A 19,821-nucleotide genomic window follows, 5' to 3' on the forward strand; every position below is an offset into this window, starting at 1 on the left:
TGGAGGACTGCCCAGACTGAAAAAATAAATGCCTGTGACTGATCCGATTTACTTGTAAATAGCTCACTATAGTTTCTTGTTTCTCATTTTTAAAGTTTATATTTTGAATTCAGGTGGACTAACCAGACTGAAAAAACACCTGTGACTAACCTGTTTTATTTGTAAATAGTTCACTAGATTTCACTTGTAAATATTTATAATAACTATTTGTAAATAGTTCACTTATTTGTTTTTTCAAAAAAAAAAAAAAAAACAAAAGAAAAAAATGTTTAGCTTGTTTTCTTAATATATTAAATAAAAATTTGAGTATTTATAGGCATTTTTTTTTATTTGTGTGTTGTGGAAGCACTTATCAATACAGTATCTTATATTTAAAAAAATATGTACATTCTTAAAGCTTAAGTTCTGCTGAAAAAAATGATACCAAACACTTAAGTTAAAAACATTAGTAAGGTGGTTTAATACAACAAAACTAAATCTATGGCAAATGTTTGAATTCTTTTTGAGACTTCAAAGGATTAAGAATATCTATTCCAGTACTACTATTCCAATACTCCAATACAAATAAAAGCCAAAATTCTGATCTGCTGTCTCATATTCATCTTTTAATATCAAACCAAAATATCTTCAGTGTATAGCAAAAACAAAAAAATTGGCCTTGTCGTTCTACTATTTTCAGAGGGGACTGCATAACACATGGATATGACAGAAGGTCAATAATAGATATTATCACTTATCACATTAATCTGGCTTGTTCAAGTATACTATGCATCATGCATCAAGGGTTTCCGAAGTTTAATTAATACCAAATGATATAATTAAAACTTTAGCAAGACAAAAAAAAATTTTGGAGAGTTGGTATCATTAGTTTTATAGCAGTACTCTGTTGCTTGATAGTCTTATTCTATTGTCCTTACCCGACTCAGGTGCTAGGGGGACAGAGCACAGTCTACTGCAGGCACGGGTCATCGGTCGACTGGAAAACATGTCTCTGGAAGTTGTATGAGACACTACTCCACCTTGGTGTCCTATTGTACTGGAACCTGTTTTAGCTTTCTGCTTGGGAACACGGTGGGATGCTCGGCTCTCCTCTCCTCCTGGCTGACTGAAGGTGGCATGAGTACTGCTCTCTGAGCCCAAGTGAGTCCTGCTACAAGTGCAATGTGCCCTCAGACTACCTTCATCCCTTCCTCTTGCATCCCTTGGCCTTCCGAGATTACCCGATTCCACTCTCCAGTCAACGGCGCAGACACATGCCCCATTATTTCTGTCTTGACCACCATCCACTGCTGTTTCATTGGCTGCTTTAATGTCTGCTTTGATCTGATCACTGGTCACCTGGCAGCCTTTCTCATAGCTGGGATACTGCACTCCCCATCTGCGCAGTGGAGTTTTCCCTTTGTCTGACAAAACAGAGCAACATTTATTTGGCTAGGATCTATATGCATATTTAATGGGAGTAGTAATATCTGAGTATTCACTACCTCTTGTGGCTAGCTCTTCTGCATCATCCCTCTTCTCCTGGATGTCTGCCTCAGAGTACTGCTGAGAGGAGCAAAAGGCACCTTGGGACTTGTCTAGAGCCTCATCATCATCACTGTCAGAGTCAGACACCACTACTGGAATTTTCTTAATGACAGGTTGCACTCCACTGGGCCCTACAGAAGTACACCACAAGTTAATTTACACGTTTGTGACACAAATACACTACATGGCCAAAAGTATGTGGACACCTGACCATCACACCCATATGGGGCTTTCCCCCAAACTGTTATTCCAAAGTTGCAAGCACACAACTGGAAGTCTTTTTATGCTGTAGAATTACACTTTCCCTTCACTGGAACTACAAGGCCAAGCCCAAACATGTTCCATCATGACAATGCCTCTGCGCAAAAAAAGGTCCATGAAAACATGGTTTGCCAAGGTCAGAGTGGAAAAAATCAAGTAGCCTGCACAAAGCCCTGACTTCAACCCCAGTGAACAGCTTTGGGATGAACTGGAATGCGCCCCATGCCTCCTTGCCAGACATCAGTGCCTGACATCACTAATGTTCTTGTGGCTCAGTGCCAACACCCAAATTTCAAAATCTAGTGGTAAGCTTTCCCATTACAAGTAGAGGTAATTATAACACAAAGAGGGGTCTAAATCTTGAATGGGTTGTTCAAAAAGTACATATGGGTGAGATGGTTAGCTGCCCACAAAATGTTTGCCATATATTGTAGGTCCCCCACAAAGTAATGGTCATTTTCACCTTCATACCTGCTTGTTCTTCATCATGATCTGGTGCATGACAGGACCCTACGGACTCCTTCTCTGGACTGGCATCTGTTACCTGTGGCTCAACCTCAATATTCTCCACCATCAAACCCTCAACATCGTGGATCTCTGCATGGAACATACACAACAGTTTAAGACTTTCCATGACAGCAGTTTAGACTTTAATTTTTATAGTACCTAAAGTATAGCATACCCTCAACTCTGTGTGGTGCCATTTCAACAGCATTGTCCCGATTATGTGGTTGAATATTGGCATCATTATTGTTCTGGTGATTGTTATTGTTGTTCTGGTTAGGGTTCTGGTTACTAACCAGAGCAGAGGATACACCAATACCTGTGCCTGCACTCAGACCAACCCGAGCACAACCCTGTAGAAGACAAACAACCTATGTCAGGATACTGCAACTATAGAGTAAATCACACTATGGGTCCTGATCAAGCTAAGACACTATGTTGTAACTTTTGGTCTCCTGGCAAGGATGAAACTAATTCAATGACTGGCCCTTGTTCCTTTAACATTCAATAATACTGTTGACTGTATTGCTCAAATTCTTCTCTCATTGCAAACCTAATCATTCTGGTTGATTCTCTCATCACATGACCTATTACAAACTTTGTCTCATTGCGAACCTAATCAGTGTGACTTAATTCCCTCTCATGTGATCTGCTACAAAATTCATCACTCTTATGGGCCAAAGGGAAACCTTGTGTCTGACAATGTTTTATATATATATAAAAATATAAATATAAAACGTTGTTTTTTGATTAAATAATATAATATATATATATATATATATATATATATATATATATATATATATATAAAACATTTGCTTTGATTAAATAAAAGTTCTGCAAATTCTAGGTTCAAAGAGATACTATAGATTTGTCTCTAGATGCTCTTTCTTGCAGCATTCAACTTCTCTACATACAGCATCATGTGGTTCTTTTTGCCAACACCTATTCCATATGTTGGTTTGGCCAGACAAGAAAGAACATACAAACAAATTTGAGGACCACCCACGTGGTGGTCAGGCTTTACATTTCTGTTGTGCTATACTGCTTCGCTGGCACCAGGAGTTTTGAAGACCTGTTGGCACACCTCCATATACTAGACTAGACTAGTGTTGTGTTGCTTTACCTTAGTGCAGCTTTTAATACCACTGATCATGCTATTCTCTTTGAAAGACTAGAAAATGTTGTTGGAGTTAAGGGAACAGCCCTTCCCTGATCTCTCTACGCATACTAAAGTAATCTTTGGTGTTCCACAAGGTTCTATTTTAGGCCCACTGATCTTTTCTTTATGAATAATTTTGCCCAGCATATATAAACATGGTATTAGCTTCCACTGTTACGCTGATGACACACAGTTGTATGTTTCAGCAAAACCAGATGACAGACACCAGCTTAATCAAGTTGAGAAATGAGTAATGGACATTAGACTCTGGATGCTTATTAACATCCTTTCACTTAATTCTGACAAGACAGAAGTACTTGTACTAAGACCACATACAGCTAGAAATAAGCTTTCTGATTACATAACTCTGGATGGCCTTTCTGTTTCATCAGGTGCAGCAGTAAAAGACCTTGGTGTGATTATTGGCTCCAGTCTTTCATTTGAAGCTCATATAGATAATATTACTAAGATAGCCTTCTTTCATCTCAGAAATATTGCTAAGATAAAAATGTAAATGTCAGTACATGATGCAGAAAAAATTTGTTCATGTTTTGTTACTGCTAGGTTGGATTATTGTAATGCCTTACTGTCTGGCTATTCCAGTAGGTGCATAAACAAGCTCAAGTTAGTCCAGAATGCAGCTGCAAAAGTCCTTATTAGAACCAGAAGATAAGACCACATCACCCCTATCCTATCCACAATGCATTGGCTTCCAATCAAATTTCACATTGATTATAAAATACTACTTTTAACCTATAAAGCAAAGAATGGTCTCGCACCACAGTGCCTGAGTGAAGTTCTGGCTTTTTATGATCTGCCACGCCTACTTCGATCAAAAGGTCCAGGCTATTTCTTGGTACCTGAAATACTGAAGGCTACAGCAGGGGGTAAAGCCCTCTAATTAGTGTTTGGGACTGAGACACAGTCTCAGTGTTTAAATCTAGGCTGAAAATATATTTGTTTAGTCATGGCTTTTGTGAATAGTTTTTTCTAGAGTGTTGTGGTGAACTGGGATGTTTGGATCCCCCAAACACATGCTACTCCTGAGATACCAGTGATCCTGTCCCCTTCTGAACATTAAGATTACTGAGGATGGCTTTGAACCACAATTCATATGAACAGTTATGCTTTGATGGCTTAGGAGTACAATTGCCATGAACAATTTTGCACTCAAGTCTCCATCAGTGAACAGTGGATAAGTTCAACAAAACAGACTTCATGTGAAAACTGTAATGAATTTCCTGGTTACACAATTGCACGATTTAACCATGTAGTACACAGTTATAGAAGGGAATTATTTATAATCGCACTGTTGTCACCCAGATGAGGATGGATTTCCTTTTGAGTCTGGTTCCTCTCAAGGTTTCTTCCTCATCATGATAAGGATTTTTTCCTTGCCACCATCTTGCTCATGAGGGATAAATTCATACATTTAAAATTTGTATCCTGAATGCATTATTTCTGTAAGGCTGCTTTGTGACAATATCTGTTGTTGAAAGCGTTATACAAATAAAATTTAATTGGACTAGACCCAATCTGGTGCTCACTTTTGAGTAAGGTCAGTCAAAGGGCTAGTGATGCCTGAATAATTAGGCTCAAACCTGCGATAAGTCAGCTAGCCCCAAAATGCCATATCTGCTTACAAAGGCCAGTTCCTAAACTGTTTTTGTTGGAGCTGCTACAAGTTCTTTTTTTTTGGATTTAGGCACTCACACATAATGAAGTGATGGCTCTTTTTGAGGAAGATCAGCATCACGGGCCTGTCAGAGGACACTATCTTCTCCTCAGGGATGTTATAAGCTACAATAAAGAGTCTCTCACTGTGCACACTGGTGCAAGTTGCGCAAAGAAACTTGGAGACAGTGAGGGTAACTACATTTGTTCTCCTTACTGTAGTGGTTTGTCTGGTCTTGGCATGCTTTGCTCTGCAATGCAAGTCTGAACCTAAGCTGCTGAAGAGGTGCTGTTAGGCCCTGTCTGTGTATGATTCTCCACTAAGATCTCATCAGGTACACTACTAATGCTGCTGCTTGCTAAGTTTTTACATGATGCCTTTTCCACAGGCTCTGCCTTTGACACGTCAGTTTTATCAGGCGCACCGTGCAAAATACTGGCATTGCATACAGTGTTTTTAGGTGTTGCGCGGTTTTCAACTCAAGTGGGTTTTTATTGTCATTCCTCTATATAGCTTATATACATTGGAAAGAAATGTTTCTCCAATACCATAATGCAACACAGAACAGTATGCAAGACTACACATAAGGTGCAGTACAGAACAGTGTGAGACGAGTGCAGGACAATAAATGCAGAGAACGGAACAATAGACAGAACAACACAGGACAATAATACTCAAAACATGGGCTGTAAACTATTTTGTAGTATAGCAGAAACAAGTAATAGTAAGCAATATTCAAATAATAGCAGCAATATTCACAGCAAAATATGAGTTCCATAATAAAAAGTGTCTGATGCAGCTTTGAGAGGTACAGGTGTACAGCGGTGTTTAGTTACACTGAGTTTGGTGTTTGACTAACACAGGGGAGTTGGGAGGCAGCAGAGCGTTATATGACTGTAATCTGACTGCCTCAGGGAAGAAACTGTTGCGGAGTCTGCTGGTGGTGGCACAGATGCGCAGTGGTGAGTGGGTCCTCCTGAAGTCAATGAGTCTTATCAACATCAAGAGATAGATTGCTGTCTCTACACCATTCTGCGAGCTGGTTCACCTCCACTCAGTACGCTGATTCATCATTATTGCTGATGGGGCCCACAACCTGATGTGATTTGAACTGTACTTTGCAGCACAGTCATGAGTCAGAAAGGTAAACAGCACCAGACTGAGCACACAGCCCTGGGGAGCGCCAGCGTTCAGTGTGGTGGTGCTGGAGGTAGAGTTGCAGATCCTGATGGACTGGGGTCTCCCAGTCAAAAAGGTCAGAGTCCAGTTGCTGAGGGAGGTGGTCAGACCCAGCAGGCTCAGATTCGTTATCAATTTATGTGGGATGATTGTATTGAATGGTGAACTGAAGTCTATGGACAGCATCCTTACATAGCCAGATGGCAGCAGATATGGCATCCACTGTTAAGCGGTTGGGATGGTAGCATACTGAGATTGGTCAAGTGTGGTGGGAACACTGCCCTTTATGTGTTTCATGACTAGCCACCTGAAGCACCTCATAATGATAGGTGTGAATGCAACCGACCGGTAGTCATTCAAGTAGGACACAGATGATTTCTTCAGCACAGGGATGATGGTGGTTGTCTTGAAACGCACAGGGACAACTGCCTGGAAATGCTGAAAATGTATGAGGACATCTGCAAGCTGATCAGCACGTTCCCTGAGCACATGGCCATGTATGTTGTCAGGACTTGCAGCTTTCCAGGTGTTATCTCTGGACAGAGTCTTCCTGACATCTACTGCGGACAGACAAAGTACTTGGTTGGCGGGAGTTGGGGTGGTCTTCCCCGCTGGCCTGTTCTGTGCTTTGAACCAAATGTAGAAATCATTTAGCATGTCTGGGAGTGAGGCGAATGTTGCAGTCTGGGATGACCTGAATGTCTTGCCACATGCAGTTTGTGTCCTTGGTACTTACGAAGTTGCGCTTTGCCTCTTTGATAGCCTGAGTTAGATTGGCCCTTGCTGTGCGGAGGGCCGCCTTCTCATCAGACCTGAAGGCACTATCTTGAATTTTCAGCAGCAAGCGCACTTCAGAAGTCATCCACAGTTTCTGTTTGCATGTGTGGTGATGGTCTTGAAGGAAGTCACACTAGACAAGACTAGGTTCTCACCCATTTCAGAACCACGGGTTGCAAAATCAACATGCTGGTGGAATTTTGGCAGCACTATTTTCAGATTTGCATGGTTAAAGTCCCCATCGACAATGAAAAATCTGATGGGGTGTGCTGTCTGCAAGTTACTGAATCTACAATCTAGCCCTGTTGATTTGTTTAGTGTTGGAATGTACACTATGACAATTAGCCTAATGGTAAACTCTCTGGGGAGGTAGTATAGCCAGCATTTCACAGTCAAACTCCACCAGCGACAAATAGCAGCTTCAGACCACAACAGCATTCCTGCACCATTCGCTGATTGTGTAAACACACTAACCACCACCATGAGTCTTAGCAGATAGTGCTGCTAATCTGTCGGCGCAATGTGCGGTTAGCCCAGCTAGCTGAATGGCTGCGTCTGGAGTGCTGTCATTGAGACATGTTTCGATAAAAATTAAAACGCATCCCTGATTCATGCTGGCTTTCACTTTCTACTTTGAAATAGTTCAAAACAGCAGACATTTTACTGCACATGTGCTTCACTGCCACAAGCTGTGGATGTTAACTCGTATGGCAGTTGTGTAGACTGCACAAGATGATGCACTGTCGTAAAATAATGCTAACAAAAGATTGGACTTAAAATAGCTGATCTTATCGGGACATCCCTATATCTTTTATTAAATCTACTATTAAGAGAGTCCTACATCACCATGGCCTGAAAGGCTGTCATGCAAGGAAGAACCCCCTATTCTAAGACTGGCATAGAAAAGCCTGACTGAAGTTTACAGGTGATCCCCAGCCTTTTGGAGAGGTGTTCTCTGGAGAGATGAAACAAAAAAGAATCCGTTTGGTCATAATTATCAGCGCTATATATTTAGGAAAAGGGGCCAGGATTTTAACCTTACTGTGAAGCATGGGGGGTGGCCACATCATATTGTGGGGGTGTTTTGTTTAAAAAGTGAGAGGTGCATTTCAGAAAATAGCTGGCATCATGAGCAAGGATGATTCTATAGAAATCATCAAGAAATCAACCAGAAAGTTAAAACTTGGTCACAACTGGGTCTTCCAGCAGGACAATGAACCTAAATATACCTCCAAAGTTTTAACAAAATACTTAAAGACAACCACATGAAAGTATTGGAGTGGCCATCACAAAGCTCTGACCTGAATCCCACAGAGAATTTGTGGACTGAACTGAAATTGCATGTCCAAACAAGGAGGCCCACAAACCTGAGTGAGTTATACCAGTTATGTCAGGAAGAATGAGCAAAAAATCTGGCAAAGTATTTTGAGAAGCTTGTGGAAGGCTACCCCAAGCATTTGTTTGAGTTCAAGCAATTAAAAGGCAATGCTGCTAAATAACAACAAAGTGCATGTAAACTTTTGACACACTGAAAATCTGATATAGGAAATAAAAGCTGAATAAATGTTTCCTTGATATTTGAAATGACCTTTTATGGAAATAAAGTAAATAACCTAATTGACTTATCATAGAAAATTTATAGTAACACAAAATGCATGGAGTTGTGATCAGTGGACACGTGTTTGGCTATACAACTAATGGAGATTGATCTCTTGTTGTTTTTACAGTATACTATACAGAACAGTCTGTGAGGGATCAATTTCATACAGGGATTTAGCATTAACCTGATAGACGCACATACAACAATTATTATTGGTCAAAACACAAAACTAAAAGTTGTGTCTGGGCTGAAACACCAGTTATTGCCCACCTGCACTCCCTTTGCCTCTTGCTTGAAGTGCATTCAATTGATGCTTTAGTTACAGTGAAAGCTATTTTAGAGTTTTCTGTTCCAACCAGGTAAGACTTGTAGCTGCAGTTTTTTTTTAATTAGGGCTTTGTCAAAATCACCAATAGAAGTGTTATGTTTTGTTGATAAATTTTTCAATAATTTCATAAAGTTTCATTAAAGTAATTAGTAATTAATTTCATTAAAGTAATTAATTCATTAAAGTAAAGTAATTAGTAGTAATCTTACATTAAAGCAGGATTGTGAGTTAAGCACTAGTCTTTGAGTAATTAAGCCTCAATGCCCAATTTGACCTAATGTTTAAGACTGAATTCAAGTATATCAAGCACTTGTCAAAACCCATAACCATACTCATACAGAAATGAATAACTTATGTCAGTAGTTCTCAAAGTGGGGTTATTTATATAATGTTCATGAAATAAATTTGTACTGAGGTGGTCTGTAGAATTTCTTTCATGGTTAAAGGGATCGTTAGCAACAAGATTTTGACAACCTCTGATGTACTTTGTATTGAGCAATATTATTTCTAATGAAAAAACATCCAAGCAAGCCTAAATATTGCCAGTCCATGTGGCAAAATGTGTTTAGGTCTGTTGAGACCAGGGTACAAATTTTTGTGCATAGTTCTAAAAGATGAGTTTGGTGCAAAAACAAAACAGCTCATCACACAAAGAACACCATACACACAATTAAGCACCACCACCATGCTTAACCGTGGGTATGGCGTTGGCAGCATCATGCTAGCTGGGACTGGGGCTCTAGTCAAGATAGAAGGAATCATGGATAACTCTAAATACCAGTCAATTTTGGCACAAAACCTCCAGGCCTCTGTTCAACAGCTCAAGAAAACTTTCACCTTCCGGCATGACAATGACCCAAAGCACAAGTAAACAAAGGAACAGCTTCAGAAGATGATAAAACATTTTTGCAGGATAGGATTTAAATCCTATCAAAAACCTGGAATCACTTGAAGAGGGTGATTCTGCTGCTACCATCATTAGTTACATGCACAGGAGATCCCATCCCAATTTGAAAGATCTGGAGCATTTTTGCAAGGAAGAGTGGAATAAAATTGCCAGTTGAATATGTGCTAATTTGGAAGACACTTCTCCAAAAAGACTAAGTGCTCCATTACAAACAAAAAGTGCTTTAAGTATAATTTAAGGGGAGTTCACAGTTATACAACCAGGTTATTCTAAGTTATTTCCTTTCCTTTTCTTTTATTTATTTTTTTTTTTTACCTAAAAAAATCTGTTCGGTTTTCATATGAATTTTGTAGGTTGCTTTCACATTAAAAAGATCTGACATGACATCTTGTTTTTTCTGTACAGCACAAAAACCTGCATTTTTGCAGGGGTGTGTAGACATTTTTTATCTACTGTATACAGTCCCCTCCGAAACTAATGGAATGGCAATGCCAATTTATTTGTATTTGCTATACATTGAAGACATTTGGGTATGAGATGTCATTTCCTGATATTTATATCTAGAGGTGTTAGACAACTTAGAACATGGCACCTTTGGTGTCAGTCCACCCAATTTTTGGCGAGCAAAAGTACAGGAACAGATAGTGTTAAAGTAAATTAAAGTAAATAGCATTAATATTTGGTTGCATATCCCCTGCTTGCAATTAGTCTATACAGCAACCCACTGATTACATTCGTCTTTTGTGATGCTTTTCCAGGCTTATATGGCAGCTTCTTTCAGTTGTTGTTTGTTTTGGGGGATTTCCACCCTTCTGTCTCCTCTTCAGGAGGTGAAATGCATGCTCAATTGGGTTAAGGTCTGGTGATTGACTTGGCCAGTCTTATTCCTTCCATTATCCCCCCCTGATTAAGTCCTTCATTGTGTTGGTAGTGTGTTTCCAGTCATTGTCTTGCTGCATGATGAAGTTCCTCCTAAATAGATTGGATGAATTTCTCTGTAAATTGGCAGACGGAATGGGTCTGTAGACTTATGAATTCATTCTGCTGCTACCATCATTAGTTACATGATCAATAAAGATTAGTAATTCCATTACAGAAGCAGCCATGCAAGCCCAAGCCATGCTACTACCTCCATCATGCTTCATCAATGAACTAGTATGTTTTGGATCATGAGCAGATCCTTTCTTTCTCCACACTTTGGCCTTTTCATTACTTTGGTAGAGGTTAATCTTGGTTTCACAACTTTTGTGTCTTATCTCTCCATTTCTTTGCAAATTTCAATCTGGCATTATGATTCTTACTGCTGATGAGTGGTTTGCATTTTGTGGTGTGGCCTCTATATCTCTGCTCTTGATGTCTTCTTCAAATAGCAGATTGTGATAGCTTCATCCCTGCCCTGTTTAGGGTGTTCGTGGTGTCACTGATCATTGTTTTTGGGTTTTTATTCACAGCTCTCACAATGTTTGTCATCAATTGCTGTTGTTTACCTTGGCCAACCTGATCGACCTGGGCCGACGTCTGTCTGTTAGTACACCAGTTGGTTCTTAAATTGCTCTGATGGATTTTCCCTCTTTTCTCAGCTTCAAAATGGCTTGCTGTTCTTCTGTAGACAGTTCTTCATGGTGTCTTCAGGTCTTCATGGTCTTCAATGGGTGGCTTCAAATGAAAGGTGCCATGTTCTAAATAGATGTAAACATCAGGAAATGAAAGCCGTAATTCTGATCTATCATCTCATTCATCTTTTGATCTCAAACCCATATGTCTTCAGTGTATAGCAAACAAAATTACTGACCTTGCCACTGCAATACTTTTGGAGGGGACTGTATGTTTAAAATTTTTATCATGCTACTTGTATTGTAGGAAGATACAGTAGATGAAAATTTAGGAATACATAGTAGCTTTTCTTGATATTTTCACAGAGCACAGTTTGCAGTCTGTTTTACTTTAATGTGATACCTCCAGATAGCTGTCATTACCTGTCGTCTGTCCATTAGCGAGATAACATACACTAGGGTTATGAGCACTTTCACAAGTTCGAGAACGAGTAAGTGAGCATGGTATTGGACGATATAATACTAGTACTAGTATGCCTAGAGGTTATTATTTGGATGAGCTAAACTTTTGTGGTTCACAGATATGTGTAATAACTCATGTTCATGTTATACATGTATAAGAAAAAGAGCACACTCACCTTTGGGGGCTCACGGAACATCTGATCTAGGGAGATGAACTCCAGATTGGGCAGCATTTCAATACACTGGCTAAAGGACTCGAGCTTAATGGCATGACAGCGTACTAGTGTAAGATCCAGCAATCTGCTCCAGCGAGAATGATCTAATGGAAAACCAACGTATGAATCATTCAGTCAACATGCACAAACAGGGTACTTAGAACACAGCATTATGTTCACATATTACTGTTAAAGTACAGCATGAAAAATTATGGCAGAGATAACCCCTGGGGTTATGACATATAGTATATGGCCAAAAGTTTGTGGACACTCGATCATCACATCCATATGTACTTTATGAACATCCCAAGGGAAACTGTAATGCTACAGCATATAATGGCATCCTACACAACTGTGCGCTTCCAACTTTGTTACAACATTTTGGGGAAGGGCCACATATGGGTGCGATGGTCAGGTGTCCACAAAGTTTTGGCCATATAGTGTATATACATACGTATGAGCAAAAATGCAACATATCCATTAGAAACAAAAGAACTCCAATATATTTTCTTCCTAATTAATTAATAACCTTTATTTAACCAGGTAAGTCAATTGAGAACCAGTTCTCATTTACAATGACAACCTGGCCAAGAGGCAGCATAAAAAGCAGGTACAACACAATAAAGACATTTTACAATTACAAATAACACAATTATAAACAGTGACATAAAAAAAATAACTAAAAACAAGTACAATGATCCTGTACTATTGACTGAATTAAATTTTTAAAGGAAGTAAGCGAAATGAATGAACTAAACTTTAAGGTCTGCTGCAGATGATTCCAGTCATCGGCAGCAGAAAACTGAAAAGAGTAACGACCAAAGGAGGTACGGGCTTTAGGTATGCAGAAATTAATAAAACTACTAGAGCGGAGATTATGACTTGTATTATGAATATTAAGAAGTGACTGTAAATATAGCGGAGTTTTCTACAATAAGAGTTTTGTAAATAAACAAAAACCAGTGAATATGTCTACGAGAATGAGGAGAAAGCCAGTTCAATAAAGAATACAAGTGACAATGGTGAGTGTTAAATGAAGCTCCAGTCACAAAGCGGATTGCAGCGTGGTAAATAACATCCAGTTTATGAAGGAGAGTTTTTGAAGCAGACCTATAAACTACATCACCATAATCCAGAATTGGGAGCACTGTCATTTTAACCAGAAGCTGTTTTGAAGAATGCGTAAAAGAAGATTTGTTACGATAAAGAAAACCAATACGAGTTTCAACCTTTGTGAGCAGTACATTTATGTGAGTTTCAAATGACAGTTTGCTATTGAGCCAGATACCAAGATATTTGTAGCATTCAACATAATCGATCTCAGAGCCATCCAATGGGAAAATTTTAGGCGGATACTCAACATGTGGAAGATTTCTGTTAAAGAACATACATTTTATTTTATTTGTATTTAGAACTAAATGAAGACTGGAGAAAGCATGTTGAATGCAAGTAAAACTGGCCTGCAATAAAAACAGTGCAGTAGTCAGGGAAGAACTAAATGTATAAATGATAGTGTCGTCAGCATATAAATGTACATGAGAATCACCTGCATCAAGAATAATGTCATTAACATAAATATTAAAAAGTATAGGCCCCAATATGCTTCCTTGTGGGACCCCTTTGAATAGGGGCAAGGGATCGGACAGAAGCCCCTCCACCCTCACTGATTGTAAACTACCAGAACAGTAACTCTTGAACCAGGCCAGACAGCTCTCAGAGAGTCCTATACCTCTTAGCCTATCCAGCAATATTTCATGGTCCACAGAGTCGAAAGCCTTTGCCAGGCCAGATCAACGAATGCAGCTACACAGTACTCCTTCTTGTCAATGACACATATGATGATGTCATGATGTCTAATAAATTAATAATAAATAGTAATGGATATTAATACGGCAAAGCATTCATTTAATGCTTTACGTTCATACCTGCTCTCAAATTAAAAAAATTTATTTAAATGAAATTTTAAATTCAAGGCTGAAATAGTTTTTGCTGTCAAAGCTTACGTGAAAGATGTTAGATAAAATATCAATGAAGTTGTGAGGCAGGAAGCTTTAATTCTGCTGGGATAAACTGAGCTTTATTAAAAACACATTTGTTGAATAAACCATTTTACAAAGAAAGTCCCCATTTAACACCCCAGACACACAGGTTTGTCTGTAATGTGAGCACTGATAAATAGCATATTTATGTGGTGACCCATAACTATTTAAATACACCTCCCTCTAAAAGTATTGGAACAGCAAGGCCAATTCATTTATGTTTGCTATACTTGAAAACATTTGGGTTTGAGATTAAATGATGAATATGAAATGACAGAACAGAATTTTAGCTTTAATTTCCTGATATTTACCTCTAGATGTATTAACTTAACATGGCCCCTTTGGTGGCAGGCCACCCAATTTTTGGGGTGCGAAAGTACAGGAACACATAGGGTAAAAGTGAATAACACTTAATATTTAGATGCATATCCCTTAATTGCAGTAACTGCATCAATTGAGCAGCCCACCGACATCACCAAACTGTTGTATTCTTATTTAGTGATGCTTTTCCAGGCTTGTACTGCAGCTTCTTTCAGTTGTTTGTTCTGGGAGATTTCTCCCTTCAGTAGCCTCTTTAGGAGTCAAATCCATATTCAGTTGGGTTAAGGTTTGTTGATTAACATGGCCAGTCTAAAACCTTCCACTGATGAACTCCTTTTTTGTGTTGGCAGGGTGTCAATTTGGCAGAGGTTAATCTTGGCTTGAGAACTTTAATGGCTTATGTGTGTATTTCTTTGCAAATTCAAGATGCAAAGAAACAATCAAAGTGTGAAGAAAACAACTCTACCCATAAGTTAGAGTGTTTGGCTTTAAAATGGGTGCTGTGTGAAAAATTCAATGATCACTTGTATGGTGATCATTTTATTGTCTTTACAGACAACAGCCTTGTTTGCTCTTGTTGAGCGTCTTGCTCTTGATTTTGCTGCAATCCCTGATCGCTTTATCTGGCCTGGGCAGGATATAGTACTAGGAATGTCACATGATGATTGATATAAATCACAAAGAAAAGTCCCCTCTATCAGATATGTCATTACTTCAGAATCAAAATGCCTTGAGTTCTCCAAAGTCAAACTTTTCCTGAGAGATAAGCTTGAGCTCAGGAATGGAGTCTTGTACTGGCAGCAAGTGCACAAAGGTGATGTATGTTATCAACTTGTTCTACCCTGACAATACAGAGAGACTGCCCTGTATGGTGTCCATGATAACACTGAGCAACTTGGGTCTGAGCAGGGTCTTCATCTAGTTTGATTATTTTTTTTTTGGCTGGGGATGAGTAAAGATATTGAAGAACAAGGTCACATACGTGAACAGTGTTTCAGGAGAAAGGCAAATACTCAAAAAGCTGCCCCCAAGGAAACAGTCACCATTTACGCCCTGGAGCTTGTGCGCATGGACTGTCTTTCTCACAAATCAGACAGCAGAGACATTCACAATGTATTTATCATTTCTGATCACTTTACCAAATTCACTATGGCCAAGGACCAGAAGGCAAAAACAGTGGCTAAAGCACTTTGAGAGAATTTCTTGTGTACTATGGATTTCCTAGTCATCCACCCGAACAGTGATCAGGGGAGAGATTTTGAATCACAGACCAAAGAGCTGTGTTCATTGATTAGAGCACTAAAGGTGAGAACTATAGCACATGGCCCCATGAGAATCCTATTGAGAGGTTCAACAGTACGCTCCTGAGTATGCTTGGAACGCTAGAGGAAAAAGACAAATGCCACTGCCAAGACTTTGTCAAACCTCTCATTCATACATACAATTGCTCAAGAATTGACAGCACTGGATTTTCACCATATGACCTCATGTTTGGGTGACAGCATATATTGCGAGTTGACCTCATCTTTGGCACCAGTCCTGCAGGAAAAGGTACAAAAGCCATTCAGAGTATGTTAAGCAGCCGTGACAGCACCTTCAAGAGAGTTACTCTGTTGCAGCCAAGAATTCTCACAAAATGAGAGAGAAGAACAAAGCAAGATAAACATCAGAGGGAAGCATACATCTATTGATAAATGGGAACGTAGCATTCATACTGTAATAAAAAGGATTCCCCATCAAGATCTTCTTCTATGCTGTGGGTTTCTACCTGTGGAAGATATCCCAGTTGCAGTTCTTAAGCCTGACCAACCCACGAAACTGAGAAAGAGAAGGGGGTCACAAACACAAGGAGCCTAACCACCATTAAGTCCCCAAAAGATAACCCCCCCAAAAAGATAAAATGTTTCATTGCCTAATAAGGGTCGAACAAGAATGTATGGAGAATGAAAATGCTCAAAAGATGTCAATAAATAAATAAAGTTTTACTTTAAATAAATTTTCTAATATATACACAGATTAACATTATGACCACTTTCAGACGAATTGAATAATGTTGAATATCGTAACAACACTGCATGTCAAGGTCTGGGATATATTAGACAGTAAGCGAACATTTGGGTCTCGTAGTCGATTTGTTGGATGCAGGAGAAATGGGCAGATGTGAAGACCTGAGCAACTTTGACAAGGGCCAAATCTTTATGGCCAGAGAACCACTTATCTCAAAAAAAGTAAGGTTGTGGGGGTACTCCTGGTAGCATTGGTAGCATTTTATCAGTACCTACTGATAAAAGGTATCTTATCTGGCCCGAACCAAAATGGCTACTGTGGCAGTCACAGTAAGTCACAAAATTTTAATGATGGTTATGAGAAGAATGTCAACATACAGTGCATCTCTATCTGCTGGGGCTGCATAGACACAGACCGAGTGCCCATGCTAAGCCCTGTCCACCATCGAAAGCACCTACAATGGGCACACATTGGAAGAAATAGTCTGATGAGTCCTCTTTTCTTTACATTCACATGGACGGCCAGGTATGTGTGCACCATTTACCTGCAGAAGTGATTGTGTACTCATGCTTTGGGCAATGTACTGCTGGGAAACCCTGGGTCCGGGCATTCATGCGGACTTCAATTTGACACATGCCACCTACCTAAACATCACTGCAAACAGGTGTACCCCTTCCCTGAGGGCAATGGACTCTTCCAATTATCCAGCAGGATAATATTCCCTGCTGCACTGCACAACATTCAGGGAATGGTTTGAGGAACGTGACAAAGCGTTCAATGTGTTGCCCTGGCCTCCAAAACCCCCAAAACTCAAACTTACAGGACTTAAAGGCTCTGCTTCTAATGGCTTGGTGCCACACACTACAAGACTTCTGAAGGTGCCCTGTGGAGTCCATGCTTCGGTGGATCAGAACTGTTTTGGTGGCATGTAGAGGACTGACAGTATATTACACAGGTGGTCATAATGTTTTAGCTCATTGGTGTATAATCTTACTTTAAAATACCAGTACATTTCATAGTAATGAGCTATATGCTTTCAAATTTTATATTAAAATTCTGTCTTCCAAAATAACGATTGGACAATGTTTGTTTAGGTCTGGGTCTTGGGTTTATTTATTTCCAAACAATGTTTCTCCCAAACGTTTTTCAGTACCAATCCTCTGGAATTCTTAGCAATTGATTTTTTTTTCTCTTGGCTCCATTGTGAGAAGTTAACATGGAGGACTAAAAGGAAATGAGGAATTTCATTCATCGTCAGTGAACGCCGTTTCCTAGTCAGCGTTATGCCAGATCCAGAGTCAACCCCAGTAACACTATGCAAAAAAAAAAAAAAAGGAGAGTCTACAGTAGCAAAAAAGTGATTAAAATTTGGATTTAAAAACACTCATTTTAAAAGTCACTGAATCCTTAATATTGAAAATTAAAGACCACTGAATTCATTATACTGAAATACGTTATATGGCCAAAAGTATGTGGACGCCTGACAAATCATACCCACGTTTCTTGAACATTCCATTCCAAATTTACTCATCCCTTTGCTGTTATAATAACCTCCATTCTTCTGCGAAGGCTTTCCAGTAGATTCTGAAACGTGGCTGAGGGGATTTGCCCATTCAGCCACAAGAGCATTAGTAAGATTAGACACCGATGTCACAGGAGTATACATGGGACACAGTCAGCATTCCAGTTCATCCCAAAGGTGTTCAGTGGGGTTGAGGTCAGGGTTCTGTGCAGATCACTCAAGTTCTTCCACTCCAACCTTAGCAGACCATGTCATTATGGACCTTGCTTTGTGCACAGGGGCACTGTCATGCTGGAACATGTTTGGGCTAGACCCCTTACTTCCACTGAAGGGAAACTGAAATACTACAGCATACAAAGACATTCTGTACAATTGTGAGCTTACAACTTTGTGGCAACAGTTTGGGGAAGGCCCACATGTGGGTGTCCCCAAACCTTTGGCCAAATAGCGCAAGTCTGTAGACATAATTATGGGCAAAATTCCCAGTACTTCTGGTAGAAAAAGTAATAGTTGGTGGTTTCGTTAAATTACTCCTGTTTTTACTTTGTTCTTTCTAATATAGTATCTTGTAATACAACCGTGTGGATAGTAAAAATGTCATTATAGATTTTTTTGGGTGTACTAACAATCACGCTAATTTAAACCAATAGCTGAAACAGGAGTGTAATGAACAAAGAAGAACATGGCTGAAAAACTGAAACTTAAACCACCAAAGCTCCTGTGATCATTTCACTTTGTTGTCAAGAAGCCGATACAAGAGTACCCGCATCTTAGGCTGTGGCTAGGCTACGAGAAACCACTGGTAAAGAGACAATGAGTCCACTAGAGCAAGGGCTTTCAATCTTATCCACAAAGGCCCGGTTTAATTCCACTCATTTAATCAGTTCATCTTGCTCTCCAATCAACCATCAAGTGTGCTCCTATTTAGCAGATATGAAAGTTTGCAGCCACACCGGTCCTTTGCGGATAAGACTGAAGACCCCTTCAGTCTTAGAGGAATAAATTGATGTTTCTTGAGCTTTCAGTGTAAAGAAAATGCTCATATGAGCAGGAGTTATTTTGTTATGGGTATATAAACACATTTGTGAGTGTCAATAAATGGGAGAAATCCTATTAGAGGTGCAAGTTAAATTCATATCTTACTGCCAGATGCTCCCAAGCAATCCAAAAGCCTATCCCGGGTTTACCAGGTAAATCTGATCAGTGCTCTGTGTGACAATTTCAATTCATGACTAGGTGGTAATCAGTTGACAGCTCTGCCTATCTCTTACCCCAACTGTCCAAAACATATAGCCTGAACTGTAATGATCAAGTCTGAAAATTTAAGGTGTTCTGGTACCAAGTACACTGATAATTTACCACTCTGGTTCAGATCCTCAAAATATCACCTATTTCAATTAAGAGTAGCAGCAACTCTCCCAGATTGTTGAGCTCCTCACCCTATTACAAAAGTAAACACAGCAACCCTATATAGGGACCACATTTCCACCATCTGTACTCTTTCAGTCATTAACCAATGCGTGTGACCATGGGTAAGGATAGGGACATAGATTGACCAGTAAACGGAGAGCTTCATCTGAGCTCCTGCTTCACCGCCAAAGAGCAGTATAACTAACACTGCTGCTGCTGCTGACCAGATCCATTCGTCAATCTTGCACTCTCTTTTTCCATCAAGATCCCAAGACACTTGCACACCTCACACCCAACTGCAGCCTTATCACTATGAAGGTTACTAACTGCCATAGTAACCTCTGCCAAAGGAGACCCCAAAACAGAGATTTC

General features: G+C 39.6%; 1 protein-coding gene across 5 annotated transcripts in view; it reads right to left on the reverse strand.

Annotated features, from left to right (window-relative positions):
• Window positions 1-19,821, reverse strand: part of fbxo38 (F-box protein 38) — a 93,362-nt gene that overhangs the window by 25,740 nt on the left and 47,801 nt on the right. For all 5 annotated transcript variants that reach the window (XM_053235461.1, XM_026917724.3, XM_026917723.3 and 2 more), the window contains 5 exons: window positions 12,112-12,254; window positions 2,471-2,645; window positions 2,260-2,385; window positions 1,485-1,658; window positions 918-1,403 (listed from right to left, as the gene is read on the reverse strand). In XM_053235461.1, the coding sequence (XP_053091436.1) occupies window positions 918-1,403; window positions 1,485-1,658; window positions 2,260-2,385; window positions 2,471-2,645; window positions 12,112-12,254 (1,104 nt within the window). The remainder of the gene's footprint in view (window positions 1-917; window positions 1,404-1,484; window positions 1,659-2,259; window positions 2,386-2,470; window positions 2,646-12,111; window positions 12,255-19,821) is intronic.

Source organism: Pangasianodon hypophthalmus, chromosome 7 (assembly GCF_027358585.1).
Source record: "Pangasianodon hypophthalmus isolate fPanHyp1 chromosome 7, fPanHyp1.pri, whole genome shotgun sequence".
Lineage (NCBI taxonomy): Eukaryota > Metazoa > Chordata > Actinopteri > Siluriformes > Pangasiidae > Pangasianodon > Pangasianodon hypophthalmus.